General features: G+C 36.5%; 1 protein-coding gene across 1 annotated transcript in view; it reads left to right on the forward strand.

Annotated features, from left to right (window-relative positions):
• LONRF1 (LON peptidase N-terminal domain and ring finger 1) overlaps positions 1-20,818 on the forward strand; it is a 37,962-nt gene that overhangs the window by 1,707 nt on the left and 15,437 nt on the right. The window contains exons 3-4 of the mRNA XM_034647772.1: positions 10,410-10,528; positions 11,545-11,667. Of these exons, the coding sequence (XP_034503663.1) occupies positions 10,410-10,528; positions 11,545-11,667 (242 nt within the window). The remainder of the gene's footprint in view (positions 1-10,409; positions 10,529-11,544; positions 11,668-20,818) is intronic.

Consider the following 20,818-nt stretch of genomic DNA (forward strand, 5'->3'; position numbering starts at 1 on the left):
AAGGGTTCCCTCGGCCGCGGCCTTGCGGTCTGAAGGGAGCGTCCCGAGCGGAGCGGGTGGTCGGGGCGACACTGGGCTTGGGGTGGGTGTCGGAGCTGCCCGGGGGTGTCCAGGCTTACCTGAAAATGTCTGCAGCGTTGGTTCCTCCTGATGGTTTACCTATTTCTTCCACATCGTACTTATTTCGTAAACACACGTGTGCTTACTTTTCGAATACCCCTAGTTCACGGTAAAGATGAAGAGGTAGTCTCTGATGAGTTCTTTGACACGCTTGTTTGCCTTTCCACTCTTGATCAAGCTGTGGGGAAAAGGCTGTTAGATCTTTTGTCTGTTTCTTCACCTCCGAGAAGCAGCTTCAGCTTTGGCTTCCAAACCTAGGTTAGCGCCCTTAAGGTGGTTTTAGGTTGTTGTAGAAGGGGACACTGCCAGACTTACCTAGGGAGAATGGAGAGTTCTTAATTATCGGTGGTTCCCCCACCAGGGGGGATTTTTACCCCCCAGGGGACATTATCTAGAGCAGTATCTGGTAATACCTGGAGGCGTTTTTGGTTGCCACCCCTTGTGGGAGTAGTGCTGGTTCATCTCGTGGGTAGAGGCTAGGGGATGCTGCTAGTGCCCCGGACAACCTCCCACACAGTTACCAGGCCCAAAATGTCAATAGTGTCGCTGTTAAATCTTGTGTTAAATAAGCATATTTCAAGATTGGTGTCTTTACTGGCATGAAATAATGTTCAAGGGACTAATCCCGGAGAAAGTAGACATCTAAAATATAAACTGATATTAGGTATTAGGTAAATTTTAAACTGTGTAACGGAAACTCTGTTTTTGTTGGTCTTTTATCCTAAGTGCTTAGTCATTTTGAACTAATGACAATATATTTTTTAATACCTTCAGAGTTAAAAACGTAAACTTGGCATATTTTCATAGTCTTTCAGTGTCTTTATGGAAGTGTAGACAGTCATAAAATGGAGTAGAATGACAGACCTAGAACAAAAGAGAACTAGTTGGAATACAAAATTCTGATACAGACAGCTCCGCCTTTCTGGGTAAAAAGAGTTTGAGTGAGGAAGTGTAGACCATCTAGGCCACGGTCCTCGTTTTAAAAATGAAACAGAAGCTAGGGTGGTGAAATGACTTGTCTACAGTCACACAGCTAGCTGGTTGTAGAGGCAACATTGTATCCTCCATTTCTTCTACGTGCTGCACCGGGGTTGGTCCTGGCTTTATAGCTCATCCACTGAAAATGTTTGACAAATTTCCTGGAAAGTTTTCTTTGTTGCTAGTATAAAATAAAGGCTGAAACTTACTGATAGCACTATGCAGTATTAAATGCTGCATCCATAAGAATTAACTGAGGCACTTAATAAGAATTCAGGTTTTATCTACAGAACAGTGAGCACACTTACTAATTTAATGTCTGGCTTAATGTTCTATAACCAGTAATCTTAATTAAGGAAGATTTGGGCCCTTGGATTGAGGATATTATTTTTAACAGAAAAAAAAAAAACCCATATCTACTCTCCTTTTTTAAAGACAATTTGCATGGTCAGCATGGGAATTTTGCCTATTCAGCTACTTAAATCTTACTTTTGTGGAACTAGAACTCAAGTCTTCTTTCACCTCATTAGCCTATTTTTCCCTCTTCTGAGGTCTTTCAAAAATTAATTCCATACTCAAAAATCTGTGAATGTTACTAACAAGGATAGCTTTTCATCCCATAAATTTTTAGTGCAACATAGAGGAAAAAAAATCTTAGAGTTAACAAATTGTAGTTGGTAAGCTATTCAAGTGGGGTAAATAAAAATGTTTAGTAGAGTTATAAATTTGTAGTTAGGCTTTAACTTTTTCAGAGTCAGCTAGTTAACTAGATAGGCATTTGAAATGTGTTTATGTAATTGTACAGTTGTAGTTACTAATGATACTTTTCATTGTTGATAATGAAAGAAGACCTTCACTATAATTTCTTTGTAGAATTCTTATGAAAAACTAAATATTATTAACTAGAATAAGATAATCTAGTCTGCAGTTAGCCCACACCCGTCCAAATTTATCCCTCTTGACAAGAAAGGAAAGCTTGAAAACCTTTTCCAAAATCAGAAGTTTCCCATTGAGATTACATAAGTTTCTGTTGAATTGAAATATATTTAGATAACATTTAATCTATTGATCTTTTGGTATTAACTCAGATGTTTCGTAACTTTCTGTCTCTTTAGTATTCAGGGCTATTATGTAAGTCTTTTCTGTGTTGAATCTTTATACTTAAGGGCCTATTGAAATGATCCCACTTTGCTATTTTCCTTTTATTTTTAATGAATTTTTACACTGACTTGCCTTCTCCCTATATACACCCCTCTCTCCCAAAAGAAGACAAAAGAACACTAATTTACAGTTTGACCTGGTTTTAAAAAAATATCATAAGGGGGAGAACAGTTCTTTTAAAATACTTGTAAATTTTTGTCTTTAGTATTAATTATATAGTTATTGCCTATTATCAAGCATTTAAAAAAATGTTATGTATCATTTGATCTTCACAAAGAATCCTATGGAGTATCCTTACCTCAAGGAAATTGAGGCAGCTGGCAGTGGAGTTGCAGTGTGGCCTCATGGTTAAAGCTGTTCACCTTGGCGGCTGACTGCCTGGGCTTGCGTCCCAGCGCAGCCCTCCGCTTGCTCTCTGACCTTGGGCCGGGTGTCTAACCTTTCTTTTTGGTTTCCTTATTTGAAAAGTGAGAATAGTGTCTCGTAGATAGATAACTCATAGATAGAAAACAGTAGTAACACAGCTGTTGGGAGAATTGAGATGTAAAGTGCCTAGAATGGTGCCTGGCAGAATAAATGCCTAGTAAATATTAATTAAAATTTTTTTCGGGACACCTGGGTGGCTCAGTTCGTTGAGCATCTTCCTTCCTGTCAGCTCATAATATCAGGGTCCTGGGATCCAGCCCTGAATTCGGGAATTGGGCTGTCTGCTCAATCGGTGTCTTCTTCTCCCTCTGCCCCTCCCCCTCTGCCTGCTCACGCTCTCTCTCAGGCTCTGGCTTGCTGTCTCTCTCAAATAAATAAAGTCTTTAAAAAATACATTTTTAAAATGTAAAAGTTGTGTTACAACTAAAAGATGATTTAGCTAAAATTAAAATCTGAATTTTATGATGTCAAGTCCTGTTCTCTCCTCTCTCCCACATTAATAATATTGCCAGTCAGGGTTAAATCCTGATTCTAGCCTATATATGTGAATTAGTAGTAATATTTTAGCATCCATCAATAAAATTCAGATACTGAAAGGCTTTAGTTATAAAAAGATGAGTCAAATTATAGGTAAATACTGAATACACTTAGAGAAGACGTAAAGGTGTTTAATATCTTAACTAGCTCAATATGAAGAGATTTAAATTAATCAGTAAACTTAGTATGTCCTAACTTAATCTGTAAAACACTTGAAACAGTAAGCATTGACATTTATATGGTGTTTCATAGTTCACAAAATATTTTCATTTCCATCATCTTAACTGATCCTTACAAAAGATCATGTGAGGTAGGAGGGCAACTTTAGCATTCCTGATTCACAGACTGAAGAAGAGAGCTCCAAGAATTTTAAGTGCTGTTCTTGAGGCAAGTAAATAACCAAGTTAGAACTGAAAGCAGAAGCACCAGGTGTATGGAGATTGCTTCTAAGACTCAAATTGATTTTAAAAATTAGCATATAAATCATAAATCTCACGCATTGTTATTCCCCAGGTATTTACTGAGTACTTACTACATACATGGCATATTTTAGGTGCTGGAAGTACAGACGTGGACAAAATAAAGACCCTGTCTTTATAGAGTTTGTATTTTTTTTTTCTTTCTTTTAAAATCACAGCAAATTGGTATTTATTGAAAAGGGGTTTATTGCTTAATTGACATCTAACAAACTGAGCCTATATACAGTAGATGTCTGATTCACCTATTCTTTAATTCAGAAGTCACTTTAAGGATTTTTGCGATGCCTCAGGGTCCCTACAAAGATCAGTTACAATGGCATGTTCTTATTGATCTAGAAGATGGGAAAACGGGTTATGTAAATATTAAGTGCTCTGTTTTAAGTAATTTCCATGTTTTTTAAATCTGTTCTTTATTCATCAAACAATGCAAAATTTACCAAAACTCTGTTATCTTAGATTTCTAGATATTTGGTGTATTCAGAATTGTTTTTCTATTTAGTGGACTATTTCTAAGAGGCTTAGATACATTTAGGTGAAAATTTAAATGAATTTATATAGTATTCTATGCCTTGCATTGTAAAGATATTTTTCAAAACTGTTACTATGTTTAACTGTAGAAGGTGAATTACTTTAATTACATTTAATTACTTACACTCTAAAATGCAAGACAGAAGCTTCTGTTCAAATTCCCACCACCCCCACCCCCCGCTTTGGTAGGATGGGATCAGTCTTTTTTTTTTTTTTTCCTTTCCCTTCCTTTTGTCCAATCTGCACTACCAATCCCTAAAGATGTTTCTCACCTGGCAAAGCTTTATTTGGGGGGAAAAAAAATCTTTCTAATACCTTGTGTTGAGGGCTAATCTCATTGCTATTCAACTTACTTTGAAATATTTTATAATATTAATAATACGTCTTATTTATTGAGCATTTGTGTGCCAGGCACTGTGTTAACAGTCAACATGCATTGTCTGTGTAGTCTTCACAATAGTCTTAAGATGTAGGTGTCAGCAGCATTGTATAGGGGAGGAGACTGAGTTTTAAAGAGTAAGGTAAACTGTCCAAACTGGAATCTAAACCCCGGTGTTCTGAATCCTATGGTTATGATCTTAAGTATGCCAAACTACTATTCTTAGACTTTATTAATCAATCACTAATAACTTGTCAATTGGCAGCTTTTAGTTTAATGATTTATTTATTTTATTTTAGAGAGAGACAGAGAGCATGAGGTGGGAGGAAGGGGCAGAGGCAGATGGAGAGGGCAAGAGAGGATCCCAGGCAGACTCCACTGAGCGTAAACCCTGGGTGGGGGCTCGATTTCAGGACCCTGAGATCATGAGCTGAAATCAAAAGTCAGCTGCTTAACACACTGAGACACCCAGGTGGCTTTTATGATAACCAAGCCCTACCATACTGAACTTGAAAAAGTAACAGAAGTAAAGAAATTTGGCATTTTGGTTAGCCACTGAGATTGTTGAAATAGCTCAACATACAAATCTAAAAAAGAGACACTCAGAAGAATGAGTAAAAGATTATGGACGTGGAATGTTTATTCTTATGCATAAACAGTCTAGCCAATAAATATATAGTTTTAAGGGTCAGACTTATTAAATGCACATTAAAACAATGATTTTTTTGTATTTTTCTAGGAAACAAAAATACACAGCTTTTGGGAGTGTAAAATAAGTTTTTATAAAGGGAGGGCTAGCAGAATGTATTGAAACTTCGTATATATAATTTTCTACACAGCCATTCAACTTTATAGACAGTGACTAAGGAAATAGATATGTAAAGGCATACAGACGGTTGTTCATTGTAGTACCTTTTTTTTTTTTTAGATTTATTTATTTTAGAGATAGAGCACACAAATGGGGAGGGAGGGGCAGAGGGAGAGAATCTCAAGCACACTCCCTGCTGAGTGTGGAGCCAAAGCCTGGGCTCCATCCCAGGACCCTGAGATTATGGCCTGAGTGGAAATCAGGAGTCTGACGATCAACCAGCTGAGCCACCCAGGGGCCCCTGTGGTGCTTTTTATATTAGCAAACATTGGAAATAAAAACTGCTGAGTAGTGTATTTTTAAATAGATTGTTAATTTGGTAGGATATTTTGCAACCATTTAAAGTTATGTGGATTTAATTACATTGACCAAAAAGCAGGTTACAGACTGTATTTAGGGTAGAGTTCATAAAACTATAAAATTTAAAATGTAATCTGCACACATAGGAAAAAGCTATAGGTTCTCTGCCGACACTGGTTATTTCTTAATGGTGGGAAAAAGATGTTTCTTAATATTGTAGCTTTTTCAAATTTTCTAAGTAAATGTTCTATAACTTTTATAATCTGAAAAAGTTTCTTGAAGATGAACTAAGGAAACGACCTTAGGATTGGAGCAAAGATGAGTAATTGGGATTCTGGAGTCTCCTCAGCCCGTGAAATGCCTCGGCGGCTTAAGATCTGGTTTCTTCAGATGTGAAGCAGAATTTTATCTCAGTTTTTTTATTTGCCTGATGACTGGCAATATTACTGGGTCTAAGAGAAGAGAAAATGGGAGCATGAATTAAGGAGCATAAGGGGATAGATTTTAATGAATTTCCCTTTGTTCAGCAAACATTTAGCAAAGCCAGGATTTGAGGACACAAAGACAGGAAATAATGGAGGGAGCTCAAAAATAGATTTTAGACTGAATGCAGTGCACATACAGTGAAGGAACACAATCCTAATAGCCAGCGTATATAACGTACCAAGCCGTGTTCTGAGTCTTTTGCATATAATCACTTACTCTTGAGTAATCCTGTGAGATAAATACTGTTATTTGCAGAGGCGAACGCAAGAGCTCTGGAGCCAGACCGCCTGCGGGAGAATCTTGAATCCACTACTTCTAGCGATTTGATCTTGGGCAACTTACTTAAACTCTCTGTGCTCAGTCTCCTTATCTGTAAAAATGTGGACAGTGTTAGACCCACATAGGGTTGTTCTGAAGGTTGCAAATCATTTAGAACAGAACATAGTAAGTGGTGTTTCTTCAATAAAAATAAATCTTAGGAAACACCCTCAATTTTGTAGCTGCGCAAACAGGTACAGAGGTGGTTGCCAGTTTGCCCCAGGCACAGTGGGTAAGTGGGGGGGCCAGAAGTTGAATCCAGGCAGTGCGACCTCAGAGCTCCTGCTCTTGATCCTTAGTGATGTGCCAAGTGAGGGTAGACCCAGAAGGAAGCATCTGGAGAAGAGACTGGTGAGCTGAGTCCTGCTGGATGAGAAATAGTTCCCCAGACCAAGGGGAGGTGGGGGTATTGAAATAGAGCTCTGACAAGGAGGGAGTTGTGTGAGCAAAGGAAGGAGGCATGAAATAGAATGGCAGACATGGGGCAGGGTGAGGTTAGGAATTACTGGAGCCTAAACTGGGAGGTTGATAATGGCCGGAAGTAAGGCTGGAGAGAGGGGCACCATCTAATCATCTGGATGGTGAAGATAAAGGTAAGACAGGAGGTAGGGAGAGTGGTTAGCAAGTTATTGCAAAAATCTTAGAGATTTGGATCCGGACCCTTACTAAGGCTATTAGCAGTAAGATTGGAAAAGACCAGGGACAGATTGGAGAAAGATTATGGGAGGTAAAATTGACAAAGTTGGGGATTTGATTTGGGAAGTCAGTGGTGTTACTAGTAGAGAATACAGTAAAAAAAAAAAAAATATATATATATATATTATATATATATATATTTAAGATTTATTCATTTGACAGAGCACAAGCAGGGGGAAGAACAGAGGGAGAGGGAGAAACAGGCTCCTCGCTGAGCAGGGAGGCCAGTGTGGGGCTCGATCCCAGGACCCTGGGATCATGACCTGAGCCAAAGGCAGATGCTTAACTGACTGAGCCACCAAGGTGCCCCAAGATTTTTTCTTTTTTTCTTTTTTTTTCTTTTTTAGTGGAAATGTACGGAGTTTGAGGAAATTATAGCAAGCCGTTGGAAATTTGGTGAATCTGAAGGCAGGTTGAAAAGCTCAGAACTGAAGATAAAGATCTGGGAGTTAAATCATGTTTTTAGTACAGTTAGCCCAAACCACATCTTTGTATTTCTTTACTTTTTCAACAAATTGGGTCTGTAATCTGCCAGGCACTAGGGTACCTGCAGTAGTGGCCTGAGAGGCCCCTCCCTGATAGCAGTCTCAGTGAGGTGACTTGTTTACTCCAGGGTCCTCAAGGCCAGGTGGAGAACATACTGGAAACATTTGTTGACTGTCTTAAACTTGGAGTTACTAACACAGTTGGGCTGATAGTTGCTTTTTGGGTTTTTGTTTTTTTTTTGGGGGGGTGGTTTACAGTTGCCTTTTGCAAAAGTTTACATGGAGGGCAGACTCTATGTTTGCTTTGATGATTCAGGGGTCTCAACTAGTGCATTTGACTCTCTTTTTAGAGTTAAGGGTTTGGAATAGGTGGGGTGACCCTAATCTCTTAAGAAGCTTTAGGAATTTCAACTCACTTGATGAGGTGTTTTTTTCCCCCTTATAAAGTCGTTTAAAATAATTATTCCATTAAGATTTGAAGTCCTTAATAAAAATGTTACCTACGAAGAATTGGGGAACAAGAGTTTTAAAATCTAGCCCTCTTGTCATTTTATGTGTACCTTTTCTCTTCTCCCAATACATACTAACTTTTTAGGCCCACCTTGAGGGATCTCAAGAGGCTGTGTTTATGTTGAGAGGGGAGGGGAAACAGTCTTTTTTCACATTGGTCAGAGTGGAGAAGTGCGATACATTGGCTGGGTCTTGTCAACAACAGAGGTGTCCTCGGACACTTGCTTCAGTGCTAACCAGAGGAGGCTGTATTGAGTGGTGAAGGCATTGATAAAAGGGTTTGATAGTCAAAAGTTTGGAATGTGCATGTCATCAAGTGTGATGCTGTGGGGACCTGCTGTAAAAGAAAAAATTGAAATAAAAAAGCCCCTAAGGGAACCAAGAATGGGAAGGGCTGCTTGCTGCAACAGTGAACTTCCTCTCTCTGAGACGCAGAAAAGGGGGTCTCAGGGATGCTGTTGGAAGCGCCCCAGCTCTGGGGGAGCAGTCCTTAATGGGTCAGGGTTTTTTTGATGCTTTTGCATTGACTGCTCATTCTTGGACTATTTTGGCACGTGCTGCTCTCAATTTTCTGAACTCCAGTTTTTTGTCAAATCAAGATTACATGATCCCATTTCACAATAAAATAAAACTTTCTAATTGGATTGTAAGCTCCTGAAAGACAGGGATAAAATAAAATCTTTTGAACACCTACAGGGTCAAGTTTTGTACCAGGACTCTTCATTCTTGATTGATGAATCATATTGAGCTCTCAGTTTCCATCTGTTTTTATTCAGAGATAATGGTTTCCAATTATATTACTTTAAGAAACAAAAGACAAAATATTCTAGACATGTCTTTTTTATTTAGGAAGCATGAAATATTTTCTTGAAATATTTCATTCTTCTTTGAAAATTTTTATTGGTATAAATTCGAAGGAACAGTATAGTTCCAATTCTTAAGCATCAGCTGAAAAAGGCCAGTCTCACTGTTGAGTGTCATCTGTAGGAAAGCAATCATTTAAAAAGTAGAGTGAACCAGGGAGCTATTGCGTTTTATTATAGTTTTTTTTTTAATGAGGCATTATGGGTCTTTATATCCTTTTCACAATAAGTGCTTTATTTCATAAGCATATATTTTTGAAGGCTTCAGAGATGAATAGCTTTAAAAGAAGAGTCAGATTAATTTTGTCTGTAGATGTGCTGAAGATTAGCTTTTGGCTTAGACTTCAGTTTTCAGAATCTCTGTACCTGTAACAATTGATGGTAGTGTCACGGGTGATGCCAGCTAACCGAAATTCCGAATGCCAGTGGATACTAATTTGGTTTCTCAAGTAAAGATGTAGAGGATGGTAGTCAAATTATCAACAAAGCTTTTTTCTCCGAAACATTTGAAATTAAATCCGTTTGGGAATGATCCAATACCATTTTTGCTAATGGCAGGAATTAAAATTTTGACCTCTTTGATTATCAACCCATTTCCTCCAGAATCAGGACTATAGTGTATACCCTCCTAAGTTTGAGCCTTGGTCACGCTTTGTTACTGTGGGATATCCGTGTGCAGTAGTTGCACGGATGGTTGTTTGTAAGTGAGCATTTAGAAATTAAGGTATAAAAAAATAAGATTTAGGGGCGCCTGGGTGGCTCAGTCATTAAGCGTCTGCCTTCAGCTCAGGACGTGATCCCAGGGTCCTGGGATCGAACCCCACATTGGGCTCCTACGCTGGGAGCCTGCTTCTTCCTCTCCCACTCCCCCTGCTTGTGTTCCCTGACTCTCGCTGGCTGTTTCTCTATCAAATAAATAAAATCTTAAAAAAAAAAAGATTTACCACAAAGAGGCAAATCTTCTAAACATCTAAGACCTGTTTTTCCAATCTGTATAGAATGCCCTATTTTAAGAAAACACTTGTTTTCTTAGAGGTGATTATTCATATTATAAAATATTTCCAGTACTTAAAAACCATCATTTCCTGTGCTAAAATTATCTACATATAGTCATACGATAGAAGTTCTAGATAAAATTTAACATGTAAGTGGGTTGCACCTATACTCTACTTTGGTGGTTGTTGGCTGGAATCACTAAGTCAGTTCTTAAGTATGTATTTTGTGGATTGGATAATAATATTGTAAGAATAAACCTTTATAAAATATTTGTTTCAGAGCCCAGTGATGTGACTCTAAAAATTTACCGAGCGGAATCATACGCTGGTCTCCAAGAGTTTAAAGCAGCCATAGAAGACTTAAATGCAGTTCTCTTTCAACTGCCAAATTGGCCTGAGGTAAAGTTACTGTTTTACATTTACATACATTTAAAAATTTCACCTGTAGGGAACATGCATTTGGTTATGGTTAAAAGTTTTAACGAAATAGATTTGTTGACTCTTTAAATAAAATATAGAGAGTTCTAGAAATCTAGGGTTAGTATTTTGAGTGGATGCCTATCTATCAATGTTTTAAATCATAAGAGACCTTTGTTTCCTAACAAAAGAACAACCTGATTTTAAGGCACAGAGAAAAAAGATGAGAGATTTGAGTATGCATAATTTCCTCAAAGAGATACAACTGGTCCCCTGTAAAAATGGATCCAAATTGAAAATCGATGGAGGAAAAAAAAAAAAATCGATGGAGGAGGTATACGGATAGAAAGAGAAGAGGTCCTTCAGGCTGGAAAATGGAGGCATCATCATGGGGACCAGATGAGGCAGTGATTTAATATAGTAAATGGGGACAAAGGAGGTTGCCTTGCCATATGCTTTTAAAAAAGACTTGAGGCAAATATATGTAATCCGTTTACTAATTTTTTTTATCAAATTGCCAAGGCAAATCAGTCATGTCCCATCTAAGTTCTTTAAGCTAGAAGTTACTATTTTATATGACTTTTTCCCCATTTGAAATGATGCCTTTGAGGTCAATATAGTAAGGATGCTCTAAAAAATTATAAATTAATATGAAAAACGATACCAAATCCCGTGCTGGCTTGACTGGTTAGTACAAGGCAAATATTATTAAGAATAAGACAGAAAATGATCTGTATGAACAGCTTTAAAACTTAAAAAAAAAGAATCCTCTGGATTTATTACTGAAGTGATGTAATTAACAGTTTTGAAGTCATTTCTCTATAAGTGCTTCTCCAGGGAAGTGTGTAAATATACCCTTGAAATGCTTTGGGCTCGCAGAGTCATTCGGAGTTTCAAAATGCACATTTCCAAGCAAACCGTTTTTTTTTTTTCTTGATACTGATTTTTCAAAAAATATTTCTGTCAGTAAAAGTTATGTATTTGTGCTTTCATTGCAGGTCTACTTCAGGAAAGGAAAAGTACTCCAGGATGCTGGTTTTTTAAGTGATGCCTTACAGCTATTTCTTCAGTGCTTAGCACTTGATGAGGATTTTGCGCCTGCAAAGCTAGAAGTAGAAAAGGTAATCGGTTTACCAATTATAACAGTTCAAGGCAGGTCTAAGACACAGGTGTTTTTAAAAATGCTAATTAGAAACGAGGTAAGAAAATAAGGAGTCCAGTGAGTCAAATTTAGTAGCAATTTGACAAGTGGTTTTCAGGGTCACATACTTAGCATGTAGAGTTTTTACTGAAATCAAAACATTTTATTTGCACATATTTAAACGTTATTTTTGCTTAAATTGAGGTGTTTTCTCCTCGTTTGGTTGGAGCCAAACTAATCATCCTTAATTGTTGTCATGATATTCCTGCTCAGAAAATTTTTTTTTTAATTAAAGCAAAACTGGTACATAACATTCTATACGTTTCCATGTACAACATTATATAAGAGATCACCACTAAAAGGCTATTTACCATCTGTCACCATACAGGTGCTCCCTTCCCCCATTTCACCCAACCCCCTTCTTCTTTGATAACCACCAATCTGTTCTCCATATCTGTGAGTTTTTGTTTGGTTTGTTCATTTCTTTTTTGGTTTTTTTTTTGTTGTTTTAAAATTCCACATGAGTGAAGTCATACCATGTTTATCTTTCTCCATCTGACTTATTTCACTTAGCATAATACCTTCAGGGTCCATTCATGTTGGCACAAATAGCAAGATATCTTTTTTTTTTTTTCCGGGCTAAGTGGTAGTCCATTGTATATGTATACCATATCTTTATTCATTCAACCATTGATGGACATTTAGATTGTTTCCATTTCTCAGCTATTGTAAACAATGCTGCACTGAACATAAGAATGCACACATCTTTTCAAGTCAGTGTTGTTGCATTCTGAAGATAAATACCCAGAAGTGGAATAGCTACCCACTATAGTTCTATTCTTAATTTCTTGACAAATCTCCATACTGTTTTCCATAGTGGCTTTGCCAACAACTGTATTCAGGGTCCACTTTTCTCCACATTCTCTCCAAGCCTTGTTATCGCTTATCTTTTTGATAATAGCCATTCTAACCATTGTGAGATGATACCTCATTGTGGTTTAGATTTGTATTTTCCTGATAGTGATGTTGAGCGTCCTTTTACGTTCCTGTTGGCCATCTGTCTTCTTTGGAAAAAATGTCTATTCAGATCCTCTACCCTTTTTTTTAATTAGGATTTTTTGTTGTTGAGTTGTAGGAATTCTTTATATATCTTGGATATTAATCCCTTATCAGATACATGATTTGCAAAAATCTCCCATTCAATAGGTTGCCTTTTTGTTTTGATGATGATTTCTTTTGCTGTGCGAAGCTTTTTAGTTTGATGCAGTCCCATTGGTTTATTATTGCTCTTTTCCTTGTCTTTGGAGTCAGATTCACAAAATACTGCTAAAACCCATATTGAGGAGCTTACCACCTGTGTTTTCTCCTGGGAATTTTACGGTTTCAGATCTTCTATTCAAGTCTTTAATCCGTTTGAGTTTATTTCTGTGTATGGTGAAGGATACTGGTCTAGTTTCATTCTTTTGCACGTGGCTATCCAGCTTTCCCCAGCACCATTTATTGAAGAGACTCGTTTCTCCATCGTATGGTCTTGGCTCCTTTGTTGTAAATTGTCTATAGTGTGGGTTTAATTCTGGTTTTGCAATTCTGGTTCATTGATATGTGTGTGTGCATTTTTATGCCACTATCATATTGTTTTCATGACTATAGCTTTGTTCTGTAGTTTGAAATTAGCATTGTTCTCCTTTCTCAAGATTGCTTTGGGTATTTGGGATCTTCTGTGATTTTCTACAATTTTAGAACTATTTGTTCTAGTTCTAGGAAAAATACCATTGAGATTTTGATAGGGATTACATTGAATCTGTAGATTGCTTTGGGGAGTATGGACATTTTAACAATAGTAATTCCTCCAATCTATGAGCATCCCTGGAATAAATCCCATTTGATCATTGAGTATGAACTTTTGCTATATTTTTAAATTCAGTTTGCTAATATTTTCTGGGGGATTTTTGCATTAATGTAAGTCACTGATAATGGCCTGTAATTTTCTTTTTCTGTGGTTTCTTGTCGGCTTGCTGGCCTCAAAATGATTTTGGGGAGTGTTCCTTCTTCAGTTTTTTGAAAGAATTGAGAAGGATAGGTATTAAATCTTTGAATGTTTGGTAGAATTCACTAGTAAGCCATCAGGTCCTGGACTTTTGTTTGTAGGGAGGTTTTTGATTACTGATTCAATCTTCTCACTAGTAATTGACCTATTCAGATTTTCTGTTTCTTCATGATTCAGTCTTGGAGGATTGTATGTTTCTACAAATTTATTCATTTCTTCTAGGTTGTCCAGTTTGTTGGCATATAAGTGTAGTAGTTCTTATAATCCTTTATATTTTGGTGGTGTCAGTCATAACATCTCATTTCTGATTTTATCAGAGCCCTCTTTTTTTTTATTTGACAGGTTTTTTTACTCTTTTTTTATTCTGGTATAATTGACATAGTGTCATATCAGTTTCACGTGTACACTATAGTGATTCAACAGTTCTATACCTTACTCAGTGCTTATCATTTTAAATGTATTCTTAATCGCTTCATCTGTCTTACCCATCCTCCCATCCACTTCCCCTCTGGCAGTCACCCATTCTCTATATTTAAGAGTCTGTTTTTGTTTCTTCTTTTCTTCATTTGTTTTGTTCTTTAAATTCCACTTATGAGTGAAATCAATGGTATTTATCTTTCTGTGACTGACTTATTTCATTTAACATTATGTCCTCTAGATCTGTCCATGTTGTTGCAAATGGCAAGATTTCATTCTTTTTTATGACTAATTGTCCATTGTGAATATACACCTCTTCTTCATTCTTCTGTTGCTTCCATAGTTTGGCTATTGTGAATAATGCTGCAATAAACATAGCGTGTGTACATCTTTTCGAATTAGTGTTTTCGTTTTCTTTGGGTAAATACCAAGTAGTGGAATTACGGGGTCATATGGTATTTCTATTTTTAGTTTTTTGAGGGACCTCCACAAACTTTTTCACAGTAGTTGCACCAGTTTGCATTCCTATCCATAGTGCGTGTTTCTTTTTCTCCACATCCTGGCCAACACTTTTTATTTCTTGTGTTTTTTGATTTTAGCCATTTGACAGGTGTAAGGTGATATCTTATTGTGGTTTTGATTTGCATTTCCCTGATGATTAGGGATGTTGAGCATCTTTTCATGAATCTGTTGGCCATCTGTATGTCTTTGGAGAAATGTCTATATATGTCCTGTGGCCATTTTAATTGGATTACTTTTGGGAGGTGGTGAGTTGTGTAAGTTCTTTATATATTTTGGATTTTAACATCTTGTTGGGTATGTTATTTGCAAATATCTTCTCCCATTCAGCAGGTTGTCTTTTTGTTTTGTTGATGCTTTCTTCCACTGTGCAGAAGCTTCTTATTTTGAAGAAGTCCCAATAGTTTATTTTTGCTTTTGTTTCCCTTGCCTCAGGAGACCCACCTAGAAAAATGTTGCTATGACCAATGTCAAAGACATCATTGCCAGTGCTGTCTTCTAGGATTTTTACAGTTTTAGGTCTCACATTTAGATTTTTAATCCATTTGGAGTTTGTGTATGGTGTGAGAAAGTGGAAAACAAAAAAAGTGGTCCAGTTTCATTCTCTTGCATGTAGCTGACCAGTTTTCCTAATACCTATTGGTTAAAGAGACTTTTTCTCATTGGATATTCTTTTCTGCTTCGTTGAAGATTGATTGACCATATAATCGTGAGTTTATTTCTGGGTTTTCTATTCTGCTCCATTAATCTATGTGTCTGTTTTTGTGCTAGTACCATACTGTTTTGATTCCTACAGCTTTGTAATATACTTGAAGTCTTAATTGTGATGCCTCCAGCTTTGCTTTTCTTTCTCAAAATTGCTTTGGCTATTTGGGGTCTTTTGTGGTTCCATACAGATTTTAGGAGTTTCCAGTTCTGTGAAAAATGGTGTTAGTATTTTGATAGGGATTATATTAAATCTGTAGATTGCTTTAGATAGTACAGACATTTTAACGTTTGTTCTTCCAATCCATGAGCATGGAATGTCTTTCCATTCCTTTCTGTCATCACTTTTTTTCATCCACGTTTTATGGTTTTCACAGTACAGGTCTTTTACCTCTTTGGTTAGGTTTATTCCTGGTATCTTATTGTTTTTGGTGCAACTGTAAATGGGATTGTTTTCCTAATTTCCTTTGTGAGTGTATAGAAGTGCAACGGATTGCTACACATTGATTTTGTATCTTGCAACTTTACTGAATTCATTTATCAGTTTTAGCAGTTTTTTGGTGGAGTCGTTGGGTTTTCTATATAGAGTATCGTGTCCTGCAAATAGTGAATTTTAATTCCTCCTTACCAGTTTGGATGCCTTTATACCTTTTTCTTAATCTGATTGCTGTGGCTAGGACTTCCAGTATTATGTTACATAAAAGTGGTGAGAGTGGACATCCTTGTCTTTTTCCTGATCTTAGGTGGAAAGCTCTCAGGTTTTCATGACTGAGTATGATGCTACCTATGGGTTTTTCATAAATGGCCTTTATTATGTTGAGGTATGTTCCCTCTAAACCTACTTTAAGGGGTTTTATCATGAAAGGATGTTCTACCTTGTCAAATGCTTTTTCTGCCTCTATTGAAATGATCATATGGTTTTTATCCTTTCTCTTATTGATGTGATGTATCACATTGATTTGTAAGGATTGAACCACCTTGCATCCCAGGAATAAATCCCATGTGATCGTGATGAATGATTTTTTTTAACATGATGTTGGATCCTGTTTGCTAGTATCTTGTTGAGGATTTCTGCGTCTATTTTCATCAGAGATACTGGCCTATAGTTTTCTTTTTTTGTATTGTCTTCATCTGGTTTTGGTGTCAAGGTAACGCTGACCTCATAGAATGAATTTGGAATCTATCCTTCCTTTGGGTTTTTTGGAATAGTTTGAGAGTAGATATTAACTCTTATTAAATGTTTGGTTAGAATTCCTCTATGAAGCCATCTGCTCCTGGACTTTTGCTTATTGGGAGGTTTTTAATTACTGATTCAGTTTATTGCTAGGAATTGCTCTGTCCAAATTTTTTATTTCTCTAATGCAAGAGCCCTCTTTTTTTCTTTTTAGTCTTGACATTTGTCAATTTTATTAATGTGTTCAATGACCCAGCTCTTAGTTCTTTAATCTTCCCTCTCTTTGTTTGTATTTCATTTATTTCTGCTGTGATCTTTATTACTTCCTTTCTTCTAGGACTTTGGGCTTTGTTCCTTTTTTCCCTAGCTTCTTTAGGTATAAAGTTAGATTGTTTGAGATTTTTCTTATTTCCTGAGGTAGACCCCTTAGAACATCTTTTGCTGCATCCCAAAGATTTTAGTACATTGTACTTCTGTTTTCATTTGTCTCTAGCTATTTTTTTAATTTCTTCTTTGATTTATTTGATGGACCATTTGTTGTTCAGTAGCATGATTCTTAATCTCAACATTTTGGGTTGTTTTTTTTTTTTTCCCTTGTAAGTAATCATTAGTTTCATACCATTTTGGTTGGAGAAGATGCTTGATATGATTTCAGTATTCTTTAATTTGAGGCTTGTTTCTGGCCTAATGTGATCTATTCTGGAAAATGTTCCGTGTGCACTTGAAATCTTTGGATGCAATGTTCTGTATATATCTGTTACGGTCTAATGTGTTGTTTAAGGCGAATGGTTCCTTGTGAATTTTCTGTCAGGATTATCTATCCATTGATGTAAATGGAGTGGTGAAGTCCTTCATTATTATTGTCTTACTGTCAGTTTCTCCCTTTAGGTCCATTTTATTTGCTTTATATATCTTGGTGTTCCTATATTGGGTGTATATATGTTTATGAATATTATGTTTTCTTGCTGGATCTTGTTTATCATCATGGAATACGCTTCTCTATTATTGAAGTCCTCGTTTTAAAGTCTATTTTGTCTGTTATCCATATAGCTATACCAGCTTTCTTTTCACTTCCATTTGCTTGGAACATCTTTTTCCATCCATTCACTTTCAGAGTGTGTGTCCTTACTTGTGAAGTGAATCTCTAGTAGGCAGCGTATAGATGGATCTTATTTTCTTATCTATTCAGGCACCCTGTGTCTTTTGATTGGAGAGTGTGGTCTGTTTGTCTTTAGAGTAAATCTTGATAGGTATGTGTATATTGCCATTTTGTTAATTATTTTTTGGCTGTTTTCATCATTCATCTCTCTCCCTTTCTTCTCTTTCTCTCTTACCTTGTGGTTATATGGCTTTCTTTAGTGTTATGCTTAGATTATGTTCTCATTTTCTTTTGCATGTTTACTGTCAGTTTTTGCACTGTGGTCACCATAAGGTTCACATATAACTTCCTTCGTATGTAATGGTCTGTTTTGAGTTGATAGCAACTTAAATTTGAACATATTCCAAACTTTACATCCCCCCCACCTTCTATATTTTTAATGTCACTTTATACATTTATTTTATGCATCTCTTAACCAGTTATTCTAGTTGTAGTTAATTTTACGATTTTTGTCTTTTAAACTTCATACTTGCTTTATAAGTGATTAATCTACTTACCTTTATTGTATGTTTTCCACTGAGATGTTTACTTTGATATGTTTTCTTCTTATTAATTAGTGCCACTTCTTTTCAGTTCAGAGAAATCCCTTTAACATGTCTTGTAGGACCAGTGTGGTGGTGATGTATTCCATTAGCCTTTGCTTGTCTGGAACACTGTTGATCTTTTTTTTCAGTTCTGAATGACAGTCTTGCTGGGTAAAGAATTCTCAGATGGAAGTTTTTTCCTTTCAGCCCTTTGAAAAGGTCATGCCACTTCTGGCCTGCAAAGTTTCTGGTGATAAGTCTGATGGCCTATGAGGTTTCCCTTTCATATAATAAGTTTTTTTCTTTTGCTGCTTTTAGGATTCTCTCTTGAAATTTTTCTATTTCTGTTATAATGTGTCTTGGTTTGGATCACTTTGGGTTCATCTTCTTTGGAACCCTGTGCTTCCTGGACCTGGAAATTCTGTTTTCTTCCACAGGTTAGGGAAGTTTTCTAGCCCTTTCTCTTCTCACTTTGGGACCCCTACTCAGGAATTTTTATTGACCTGCTTTTTGCCTTTAATTTTTAGTCTAAGTTTTGCTTATCTTCATGGTTGGCTATAGTATTGCCCCAATTTGTTCTGCCTTAATTTTCTCAGTAATCCACATATTACTTTCCAGAGTTTAAGCTGTTAAATAAAAAAGGGAGGAGTTCTCTGATGAAATGACTTTGGGGAACATTGGGTTAAACCAAGTTAAATAGGTTTCTTCGAAAGTTTTCAGAGGTTTTGCTATGCTAACATGAGAGTAGCATTCAGCTTTTATCAAACATATTCACAGAGCATCTGAAAAGATGCTTTATATTGAGTCTTTGAAGAATTTTTTTTGAAAAATCTACCCTGATATCATTGTAGTGCCGTCATGATGCTCTCCTCAGTATCCACAAAACATGCCACGTTATTTATCATCTTGATAGTGGTTTTTACATTGTGGCTTTTTGTCAGAATCACCTTGGGTGCTTGGTAAATGTAAAAATTCCTGGACTTCACCACAGACCTTTGGGATTAGAATCTCTGGAATTTGGGCATAGTTTTACAAGCACCCAGGGAGATTCTTGTGCACTTGGAAGTATGACAACTTTGAAATTTTTCTCAGATCCCCGATACCTTATGAACACAGCTAACATCAGTATATCCTCCATGAGTTTGTTTGCACATACATTCTAGCCCATTGATTTAACAAACAATTGTTTACTTAGTGTGTATTCTGGCTTTTATATTTGTTAATGGTCTCTCCTTGGGGAGACTGCAGACTTTTTAAGGACTTACATTTTGCATTATTTCTGTAAATATTTAAAAATTGACCTTTAATAAGGTTAGGTGAATGCAAAACAGCTGATGCTTTGAAATATTTTTCGCCCAATATCCTTTTTGTAAATTGTGCTATATTTTACATGTAATGCAGTCCAGTGAATTTTGGAGATTATACATCCATGTAACAGCACCCCAGTTAAGATGTAGAATATCTCCATCATGCTAGAAAGTTGTCAGCCCCTTTTCAGCAGATCCCCTATATTCCTGCTCCCAGAGGCAACTACTGTTTAGATTTTTATCACCATAGAGTGTTTTTGCCTATTCTAGAACTTCATGCAAGTGGGATCACACAACACGTACTCTTGTGTCTGGCCTTTTTTTTTTTTTTTTTTTTTTTTTTTAATTGTTCATGAAGTATTCTATTGTAGAAACATACCACCATTTATGGTATCAGTTAGTGATTTTCATTTGGGTTGTTACCAGTTGCTGGTAATGAACTAACATTCTTGTACAGGTCATTTTGTGGACATGTTTTTCTATCTCTTTGGTAAATACCTAGTGGATCTGCTGGGTTCTAGAGTAGGTGAGTATTTAATACTTTTTTTAAAACCAGGAGAAATGTAAAACCGTACAAATTTTAAAATGTTTGTTCATTAAAGGGGGTATTTCTTGACCTCCTACCAGATAAGCACTTTTATTTACATTGAATATATCTCCTTTTTATTTACATTGTAATGATTCATGAGTAATCTCATTTTTGTGATTTTGAGAGATAGTACAACTGAAAAACCAAACTTCTGGATTTAGACTTAAGAAATGCTCTGCTGTTCATTAAATACAGCTTATTTGACAATCAAAAACATTTGAGTCCTCATTTCCTTCTAGCCAGGTTCTTCTCCTAACTTAACCTACTGTGTTTTGTTGTTGTTGTTGTTGGGTTTTGTTTTTGTTTTCCCCCTTGGGGAGTTTAGATGTATAGATGTATTCCTGATAGAAGCACCCAGAAATTTTAATATGACAGCTGCCTTCCAGGTTAACTCCCAGCTATTACGGGTTGCCATATGGTGCTCCCATCCCAGAGCTGGGCACTGGTAGCTGCCCGTGCAGGTTACTTGTTCAGTGAAAAGCTAAATTTAGTATAAACATGTGGAATTTTAAGAATTATGTAGTTAGACAAGTTCTTTAGTTCACTTAGACACTCTGAGTCCAGCCTTACAATATACTTTGGGGTGAACCATGAACCATTTTGACAGGATAGGACTCACTAAAGTTCAGAGGTAAATGTTTTCTACTTCCCTTAAAATCTCTTTTTACAATCCTTCATTAAAAAGTCAGT

This window comes from Ailuropoda melanoleuca, chromosome 18 (assembly GCF_002007445.2).
Source record: "Ailuropoda melanoleuca isolate Jingjing chromosome 18, ASM200744v2, whole genome shotgun sequence".
NCBI classification, from domain to species: domain Eukaryota; kingdom Metazoa; phylum Chordata; class Mammalia; order Carnivora; family Ursidae; genus Ailuropoda; species Ailuropoda melanoleuca.